The 11,019-nt window shown below is 31.6% G+C and overlaps 1 protein-coding gene across 2 annotated transcripts in view; it reads right to left on the reverse strand.

Annotated features, from left to right (window-relative positions):
* Window positions 1-10,615, reverse strand: part of Sap-r (prosaposin) — a 28,107-nt gene extending 17,492 nt beyond the window's left edge. For both annotated transcript variants that reach the window (XM_073082873.1, XM_073082874.1), the window contains exons 1-4: window positions 10,407-10,615; window positions 8,108-8,177; window positions 6,729-6,873; window positions 4,233-4,424 (exon numbers count right to left, since the gene is read on the reverse strand). In XM_073082873.1, coding sequence (XP_072938974.1) covers window positions 4,233-4,424; window positions 6,729-6,873; window positions 8,108-8,177; window positions 10,407-10,455 — 456 coding nt within the window. In that variant the 5' untranslated portion in view covers window positions 10,456-10,615. The remainder of the gene's footprint in view (window positions 1-4,232; window positions 4,425-6,728; window positions 6,874-8,107; window positions 8,178-10,406) is intronic.
* Window positions 10,616-11,019: the final 404 nt, after the last annotated feature.

The raw sequence follows: 11,019 nt of genomic DNA on the forward strand, positions 1-11,019 counted from the left end.
CATTTGGTGTAAGAGGATCTTTTCAAAAATTTTACTTAGAACAGGCAGTACTGAGATGGGTCTATAATTGTTGGGATCTTTAGTATCACCTGCCTTAAACAATGGAATTATTTTGCTATGTTTCATTAAATCAGGGAAACAGCCCTGATCAACACACATATTAAAAATAGTGACTAAGTAGGGAGCTAAAGTTTTAATGATTGATGTACAAACTTTTACTGACATTCCCCAAATGTCCTCTGTATTTTTAACAGTTAATTCTTTAAAAGCTTTTAATATGTCATTAATTAAAATATGTCTAAATTTAAATTTAATGTGACACTGACTTAAATTCTCTTTAAGGATGGTCACTGCTTTAATTGGGGATGATTTTAAAAATTTAGTAGTATTAAATGGTATATTCGAGAAAAAAGTTTCAAATTCTTGTGCAATTTCTTTATCTGAGGTAATCTGACCACGTTCAGTAGTAAGAGATACTTTACTGATACTTAATCTACAAGTTCGTGTTTCGGCATTAATTATTTTCCAAATTGTTTTAATTTTATTATCAGCATTTTTTATTTTATTATGTATGAACTTAGATTTAGCTGTCATACAAACTGATTTAAATATTTTAGAATATTTACGAACATATTCATTGAAGTGAGGGCTACAGTTATTCTCTCTTTCACTATAAAGCTCGAAAAGTTTACTTCTACTTAGACGAATACCTTTAGTAGCCCATTCACAAAAACTAAGTCTAGTACTCTTTTCATACCTAACTTCAGAAAATATTTTTTTAAACTCTGTGTGCACTGTGGAGAAAAATGCAGAATATAAATTATTAACACAAGTGCTATGGTTCAGAACTGACAACTTATTTAGTAGCACTTTATTATATTTTAATAAACGGTGACTTGTAATTGGTCTATGAAGAAACTTTATGTTCCCTTCCTTGGATATGTTATATTGGATATGGACAGACTGCCCCTTGTGATCAGATTTAATATGATTTATTATAGATTTTTCAACTACAGAGCAGTTACAGAAAATGTTATCAATGCAAGTAGCAGAGGATGAAGTCACCCTGGTTGGCTCAAAAAAAAACTATATTCTAAGTTATATGATCTAAATAAGGAAAGTAATTTTACTTTCAATGTGGTGTTTTCTAAAATATTCACATTAAAATCACCACAAACAACAACATATTTCTTACATTTACAAATAATATCCAAAACATTTTCCATTACACCTTCAAATCTAGAAAATGTTTCTATGTTAGGGGGCCTATACACGCTAACCACAATAAGGCTATCCAGCTCGACACATGATAATTCAATAACACGTTCAACCGAGAGCCCCACTATATCCAAGCGTTCTCTTGATTTTAAACCTTTACGAGTTATTATTAATGAGCCACCATGGATAGCTGACTCACGGCTGAACGAACTAGCAATAAAGTGATTTATATAGTTTATTTGTGTTTCACCTTGTTTTAACCAGTGCTCTGTTAAACAAATTATATCATAATTGTTACTCTCTAAAAATAACTCCAGTTCCAGCTCCTTACTTGAAAAACCCTGGATATTCTGGTGCAATATTTTTAGAGATGAAAACTTTTTATTGCTAGTTTTATTATTACTAAGTTTACCCATATGAAGACATTTATTTGAAATATGTCTCTTAATTTGCTTATTATTATTATATTCATATGAATTAGTTACATAATTATTTATTGATATGTCAATGTTATTAAATGAATTACTATTTGACAATGGTTGTAAATTAAATAATTTGCCAGAGGTGCACTCTGTTGTCCTATCATTTAATTTAAATTTTCCAATGTCAAATTTAAATTATTGGATGTGAATAATTTTAAATTATTATTCTGCTCAATAGAAGCAGGTTTGGTTGCCAAGTTTTTGGCAGAAATGTCAAAATAAAATTCTAGCACAACAGCTATCCGTCTTTTATAAAATCTAGGGAGATAGTAATTATCCCCTGTCAAATAAAAATTCATACTAAACGAGTTAGTATCAATCAAATGAAATTTATTATTATTGCACATTGCAGTGTGCAAAGTCATATTTAACTTATATCTAATATCATTCTCTTCGACTGGCAAACTTTTACTATAGGGGAATGTAAACATTACAATTTCCTTTAAATTAAGTTTTAACAAAGTATCCAAGTAATGTAATAAATGCTTTTTGTTCACATTTCCCCTATTTCCTATAAAGATAACTAAGCTTGTATTATTCTTTAATTCAGTATTACATACATTATGCATAATCTCATGGAAAGATGCATTAGGCATACAATTATTTAATACTGATCGTCCCGAGAGAGAATTTAGTAAACTTCCCATGTCCTTACCAATTTCATCGCAGTATATCATTACATTATCATTTCTGTAGTTAAGGGAACTGTTGTTTACATTTAATGAACTCGAGCTGACACACAGTGATGACTGAGGTTTTATTTGTGTAGAAGATGGAGGTGAAAGCCCACACCCCGGCTGTGACTCGCTGACACATTTGCAACCACATGACAAAAAATCACTTTCCAACAGTTGCAAACGGGCAGCATTAAACTTATTTAATTCTAAGAGGTCGGTCAGAGCCTGAGAGTGCCTCTCGACCAAAGCCTGAGCTTTCTCATACATGCAGGTCATCATCTGCAGTGAGGATTCTAAATTTGTTATTTCGGAATTTAGTGTCTGTGTTTCAGCTTCATATTTTAATCTATTGTTTTCTAATTCAATTGTACATGTATTAAGCTCTTGTAGTAAGTGCAACCTCTTCTTTGTGGTTGGCACAGTTTTAAGGAATTTCTTTTGAGTATTTAACAAAGTTTGGGTTTTATGTATATATCTATTGATTTTTACATATTTTTTTAACTTGTTTTTGCTGCATCGAGTAATCCCCTTCGTAGAGGCAGAATATATTGTATCATTGCCTGTTAAATCTATGATACTTGTGTTGGGCTTACTAGAAGCAGCAGTAACAGAAACATGGTCACAATTTATTAATTCATCGAACAAGCTTTGGGTTTTTTGTTCCTCGGACTTATGGGTAACTGATTCAAGCCTCATAATTTGTTGGTGGGCTTCATGCAATTGTTTTTCTAACGAGGATATGGTTTTCAATGCTACCTCATAGTCCTCACAACATTTATTAAACCCTTCAACAATACCTACAAGTTTATCCCGCTCTTCACATACAGTACTATACTGTAAGTGAATATCGGTTAATTCACTTCTTAACAATTTATTTTTATCTAGAATTTCCAACAGTTCCCGCTCGTTATCATCTCTCTCGTTATTCAGCTGATCACACCTGTCCCTAGCAATCTTTAATTCCTGCAACGCAACCTGGAGCTGGGACTCCTTCTGGTTAGCGAACGCCTTGCGGGTCGTCATCGTTGCGTTATATGAACTAATTAACTCGGTTTACAGGTGAAACCGAGGCTAGTATTGATATTTAGTATGAAAGATTGCTCCGGTAAGTCTGACAGCGAGAGAGGTTATGCCGGGCAAGTAATCAATCTACAAACTCGTCAAATTATGTCTGTTTCGTTACAAAACAGATAAATGACTAATGGTTAATGAACACTTACCCAGTTATTATAATGACAATCCGTTTTAACTGTTAACTTCACTGTAATTTTAAAAACACATAACCTAACGTATTCTCACAGTTATACGTCAGATATGTTTACACGAAATTTAATTGTATTTCTAGTTATTTTACAACATTAACATTTACTTGACCTTATTTACAAATATACTGCGACTTATTATTATAAATAAACTGTTTTAATCAGTTAAAATATTAAATTAATGTTAATTAAGGACCGGGACGATCAGCTGACGCGAGTGTTGCCAGTCCTTGAAATAATTCATCTACCTATTAAATGTTGAACCTAGGCTATGTTCTCAGTTCTCAGTCAAAATATCTGTGGCAATTCGCAAGTAAGACTCCTGATTTGGGGATTTCGGGTTGATTTATGATTAGATTTAAATGGGTGTCGAACATCTTGGAAAAAAACTATTTTTGAAGTTTGAGAAAGGAAGAGCTTCTGCCAGGCTAGGTAATGATGCTTAAGTAGCGACCGTGCTCTGCTAGTCTCAGCTTGGAACTTGGTACAAGATGTTTAGAAAACTTTGATAGCGTGATGCAGAATACGTAAAGCGCCATCTCTTATTCTATTAAACAAAGTCGGTACATTAAGTTCGGTGTAAAATAACTTACATTAAGAATGGCATCCAGCTTCAAGTTGTTGCACATGCCGATGATGCGGCACATGGTCTCCGGCGTGGTCTTCGAGGCCAGCACCTTGTACAAGTACGTCTCAAGGTAGGCCGTGTTGGCCTTGCATATGGACGTCGCTGCCGGGGAGTTGACATCGCGACACGTTGAACGTATGCTCGTCGCTAGGTAATCCTTGGAAACAAACGGACACAACCATAACAAATTATAGATTAAAAATTAAGTATAGAAATAATATTAGAAAATAATAAACTTTCCTTCCCACATATATTTAAATAGTATAGCCAGCGCCTAACTTCTAGTCCGCTTCGAAGTAGTTGCGCGCAGGTGTAGTCAAGGAGCCAATGGGATCGAACACAACTACAAGCATAATACTCCGTACGAGTAGCAACAGTAAGGGCACACTAACGCAGCTATGTACCTGCAGGCGAGAGCGGGCAGCGGACCTCTCGCTAATAGATCCTTATACTGTGCTAATATCTACAATTTGCTGTTGCGACGCGACTCATCACTACATTTAGAGCGGACTAGAAGTTTAGCTTGAACACTACCTACCTACATATATCACTTATTAATAGGATTATGAACAATAATAAAAAGTTACCAACCAATAATAGTCATATAATATTATTGAACGCGGAAAAATTGTGTAATGTTTACCCAGCCAAGTAAATTTTTGCCTTGGGTATAACTGCAGTATAGACATTGTTCAGCTTACTCTGTACGCACGATATCAAGCAGTAAGGAAAACACTTTCAGATAATCTGGATTACTTGGTATAAGTGATGCCGAAAAATCTTATATCAAGCGATACGATACGATAGAGCCGTCACAGTTGTCGGTTTTATTACAATAATAACATTAAATTATTATATTTTATTAGTCATAAATAAATAAATCGTTTAACAATATTATGTAATGCAGTATTTGCGCATTTAGCATGATTTATTTACGCGTCATACTAAGTATAACTAGCGACTATAAAATTTCTAGGAAAATCAATCATTTTGGATGTATGTACAACCATGGATGTTTGTATAAGCGATAAGTCGAATGTATCCTGTGATCATTTCATCAAACATTCCCAAATGTATACGTAGCTTTATACATACTGATTGTAATGATAAATTTATTGCATATGGTTCATTTATTCTAGCTATTTAGCTAGCTTCTATAGCTATTCCTATTCTAGCTAATTAGCTAGAATAGATGAACCATATGCAATAAATTTATCATATTTGCAATATAAATCACATACTATGCTTAAAATATTTATTAAATTGTATTTTTTAAATCATAAGATTGGATAATATATACAAATTAACATTTGTCAAAGAACATAAATATTATTTAAAAACATCATAATTGTGTTAATCATAAATAAATAATCGGATTAATAATAAAATTGGTGAATCATGAACAGTCTAATACCTATATCGGAAAAAGATACGTAAAATATTATTTATATTCTAATTTTCCGTGTAAATTTTTGCAATAGGCTACTGGACTAATATCAAAATAACAAATTACAATGGTCACTGCTGCCGATTTACTTCTGCAACGAACTCCATATAGAACAGGAACTCTACCGAACAATCATAGATGAAGTCACCCGGTTACACAGAAACAAAGGAAAATTGCAAAAAAGATTAATATTATTATTCGGTTTTAGCGGATTGATCTAGATAGACACGGATTAATCTTCTAATCCAGTAGTAAATCACACGTAAGTAAAAAAATACGTTGCAAATTCTAACAATGTGATTTTTGCATGACCACAATTGACATCTAGTTTTGCACAAAAAGCATCAATTCTTATTGTGCAAATCATTATATTGCTTATCGATAGCTTTCTCACGATGGAGGCATTGTAACGCAATAACACGCAAGATTAGAACATTATTCGATGACGGTAATAAATGGGTAGATGCCATTAAAACCGTTAATTACAATTTTGCTTTCAACGTCGATAACGATAACTATTAAAACGACACGAAGTCGATTAAGATGTGAATAGGGAAAAATACAATGACTATAATACGTATTACAACCGGATTTATACAGATTCCTACAATTTTTTAATTCCTTAATAGAAAATCAAGTCAAGGATAAAACGATTTATAATTTAGACAAACACAGTACAATTTCTGTAACTTACACAAATAGTAATATAAAAACACCGACGACAGAGAATTTTCGCGTTGGTTTTAACTAAAACAGAGAAATTTGAAACCTATATTTCTATATATTCTGAGAAAACATGAAAAATAACCACAAATATTGGCACACAATCACCAATATTCAGACCAGATCTTTAAATTCATTATTTTGGTTGCCAACTAGTGGGGGATTGAACCCCGAACCAAACCGAACGATGACACATCTAAATTTAAAATAACAATAACAGCATTGTCAATTAACCCGTTATTCCAACAGGTTATAGAACAATTATCATTCAATGTTCAACATTCGTCATACCTCGCTGATAAGATCCTTGACATCCTTCAGCTTCCTTAAGGCCTGGACGATCTTGTCCGAGACCTCATTGCTCTTCACTGGTACTTCTTCATTCTCCCATACGGTGCTGATGCAGTGGCCGACCGCACCGCAATCTGCTGCCCACCTATCACAAAAAAATATTTAAATATAACTCTTATTAAAATTTAATATTTTCTTTACAAAAAATACATATAAAGTAAATTATACTTTAAGTTTTTGTTGTTACACCTATCTACATCTCAAATCACGTTTAAGTATCTTGTCCGTCTCTGAAGTGGGAGTTTTTATGAAGTATTTTAATTTAGAATTGATGTACTTTACTTATATAAGTATTTTCGGGTTAAATATTACTCAAATAAAAAATAAATATAAAATGAAAACAAAAGTCGCAACTTATAATTTTATTTTGTTCAGAATGTTTAACAATTGCAGTTTTTATCTAAATATACTTTTTCGCCTTTAAATATAGAAATGATACTAAGATACTCCTATAATGACGAATAATCTAATGACACCTTCTTATTCTTTGTACTTAAAAAGCACAAGACTTTATTGTTTGCTTAAAAACTTTGCCAAAAAAAATACAGTCATAAAAAACATGCACAAACATTACTCTGAAGCTGTCTAGTAAAGGTATAAAACTATAAATACACACACACAAATACGATAACTAAGGTTGTATGTTTTATAATAAAATCTTACATATAATATATATAGGTAGGCAAATTATTAAACATGAATCATGCTGTGACTAGAATAGTCACTGTTAGTTCATCTGTAGGTTGTACTCACCTATCTATTAATGGCAACCACAAGTTATCATTTTACACTCAAGAAGTTCATTGCAAGAGGCAATCCTAGTTTACCTTATTTGTGTTTTGCAGTTACAAGTCATGATTAGTATGCAATAAATGATTGATTCTATTATTAGTGACCTAAGCCTGATTTCGGATAACATGGATTTAAATTTCGATGTTTTAGTTCATGCTAGTATTATGTAGGCTAATATATTCTATAAATAAATATTTAGCAAGAACTTTAGATTTTTTAAATAATGAATCATTTGGTGGACGATAGGTAAGATAGCATCACGCGCGATGCCTTTTTGCGCGTAATTTATTCTTTTATTTCCTCCAGTTTAAGTTGTGAAGTCAAGTTTTTCTTCTTACATTAAGGACCCATATAAATAAGATATCCATTCTGTACACCTACATAATGTACCTGACTTACCAATAATATCTTAGACCTCAAGAGTTGCAAAACGTCTGTGAACAGCTTGCATCACTGCATAATTTTTTGCTACTCTAATTTTATAAAAATATATAGGAAAATTAAAACTTCAGTTTTTTATTACTCACTTGAGACTGACACACCATACTTCCGGTCCTTTAGAGCATTCTTTTGGGATTTGTCGAGCTGTTGACAAACCTGTGAAGCAGAAATTTGTATCATTTACAAGTCTTTTTATTTATGGTTCTGATATATAAAATTATTTTAAGGATGTATCATTAAAACTATTGTTAGAATAAAAATATATAAATTGACAAAATAAAATATTTATAAATTAGCATCATAGACTTAGAATATGACATTTATTAAAACTTATCCTATTATGAAAAAAATTTAATAATGAATTGTGAACTATTTCAATATGAGGAAGATTAGGGCACAGTTCACCAGGCTATACTGCTATGTGCCTAAGCTTATGTACACAAAACATTTTCCCTCATTCCTAAAGCAAGTGTTTATTATCTACTATTACAATCATAATCTAGATCCAGACACACATCTCTAGATAAAATCTGAAGTCTGAAATTGATACAACTCAATAACAGCTAACCGATTTATACTTTTGCAATAAAAATATTTTTATAGTCCATGATATGACATTACAATGGTTTTAAGATAACATGATATACAAACAGAGGTCACCAGAGGTCACATTACTGGTTATCAGCGCAATACATACACATATATTTATCCTATAATAACATCATTTAAATGTTAAGATAGTAGCTACATAAATATTAATACTACTACATTAAATAAAATAACAATGTTGTTTTTGCCTGTGCTCTATTTTTATATCCCCTATTATTTTACAAGCCCTCTTATTAAATTATAATTTTTGAAGATCTTGTCTTTAATAGTCAAATAACTCTCAAGCATATGTTTTTTATTTTTTTATAATATAGGAGTAGCAGACGAGCATGCAGTTCACCTGATGGTAAGTGGCTACTGCCGCCCATGGACATCTGTAATCAATCCCAGATAGGATTAGATGTACCTACCTGAGGTCGGCCACAGATGAGCGGCTACCCTTGAGGACTAAGCTGGAACGCCTCAGAAAATCTGTCTCCCTTACCACACCCTTCAAACCACCTTCAGTTCTAAGTATTTTAATGCCACATATGAAAAAGTCTGTTTTATGTTTTATCTGGAGTTGATTACAGATGCTATTATACATTATACATGCAGATATACATTGCTATTTCTATAAAAAAAGCCATAACAACATTATCCAAGTAATTGAAATAACAAAGATTAAATTATGTGTCCATATTCAATTGAAGTTGATCAGGTCAATATTTCTGTATGTTAAACAAATTTTATTACTCATATGATGAAAGTGAGTCACATTGTTCATAATGTGTTTATTGCTACCAATGATCCCCCCTTGTTATACAACTCAGCTGCTTATTGAACACACATGAGTCAGCTTGTTTATAAAACATTATTTTCCTTCATTTACACTATTTAATATTTGCTTTAAAAACTTTACCTCAATTTGCATAATTGCTGATCAGTTACAAAGTAGTCTGAAGTGCAATTTTATAGATTATTAATGCAAAAAAATATGTTGACCTTTCAAACTAATCTGAAGGTTTCATAAAACCATTTCTCATTATCAATTTAACATCCTCTTCATTATCTCTTTCCGGAATACTTGGATGTGTTATAAATTTATAACATGGGGTGATCATTTTATAAATAATACATCAATATTACTTTGGATGAACATAAATAAGGTACAAACAAGTTCCTTCACAAAGAAGATGACTAGACCAACTACCCACAAGATATTCTTAATACTATTGTAATAGGAATAAAATTTATTTTTATGTAACTACCCCTGTACAAAAATTAGAATACTATACTTGGTATGGTAATTATGTGATGATATTTAGACTTGATTTGGTCTGACATAAAGAAGAATTTGTCCAATAAATATTTTTATAGTATTTTTGTAAAGAATAAAACAAAACGAATTTCGTTAAAATGAAACAAGAAACGTATAATATATTTTTTCCTACTATCTTAGTTCATGCCTTAAAATTTCGGGTATGTATCATGTGCAAAGTTGTGTGGAGTCAAATTGTAGCTATAAAGTGAACCATATACGATATTATTAATAATAATGGGCGAAAAGCGGCTGCATTAAGTGTGTTCTTAAATAAAACAAATTATTATAATAAAGATTGCTAAACGTCGACCACAAATAAAAAATGTCTGTTGTAAAAATTGCCGCTTCATTGGTGCACCTCGTAATTAATTTATTCATTACCACACGCTACGAAATAATAAATAACACAAGGCCGTGTTAAACGGGGGTAATTAGATTAATTTAGAAGACAATAGAGGTATAATTTTACTTACTTGCTAAACAAAAGAATGATAGGAGACAAACGGCTAGCGCGTTTGTCATTTTTAACGTGTAAATTTACTCGTTGTGGTCTTCTTTCGAACTCTGCGCGCAATAAACTACAAATACCCGACAATTTTCACTTTGTTTGAAAGTTATTGCGTACCTAATAATTGAATTGATTGATAAACAAATGTCACTCACTGTGTAAATGACAGACAAATGAACTCAAATGAACAGAGTATAAAGAATGTCTTCCATAGACCTCATCTACCACAGATTAAATACTAATAACTGATAGTTATTCATATAAAGTTGTTTTTTAATTCACAATAATATTGGCGTTTAAAACTTAACTTAAATAAATAACTTAAATAAAATTTGCATGAACCAATGTTCAATGTAATTTTGTTTATGTTTTTTAATAAAATTTTGTTCGAATTTACAATGTAGCTAGCGACATCTATTGTTACCGTAAGAAATTATTGTAGGAATAGTAAACAATCATGCCATCTATTGTGCAATAGATTAAATATAGTGCAGCTACTGAACACTAGTGGTCACTTTAACCCGTATAAATACGTTTATTCCAAAAAACCTAGAGTTATAAATTAATTCGAATTAGGA

Source organism: Epargyreus clarus, unplaced genomic scaffold, assembly GCF_041222505.1.
Source record: "Epargyreus clarus isolate Ecla_fem2 unplaced genomic scaffold, WU_Ecla_fem_2.2 ptg000018l, whole genome shotgun sequence".
Classification (NCBI taxonomy): domain Eukaryota; kingdom Metazoa; phylum Arthropoda; class Insecta; order Lepidoptera; family Hesperiidae; genus Epargyreus; species Epargyreus clarus.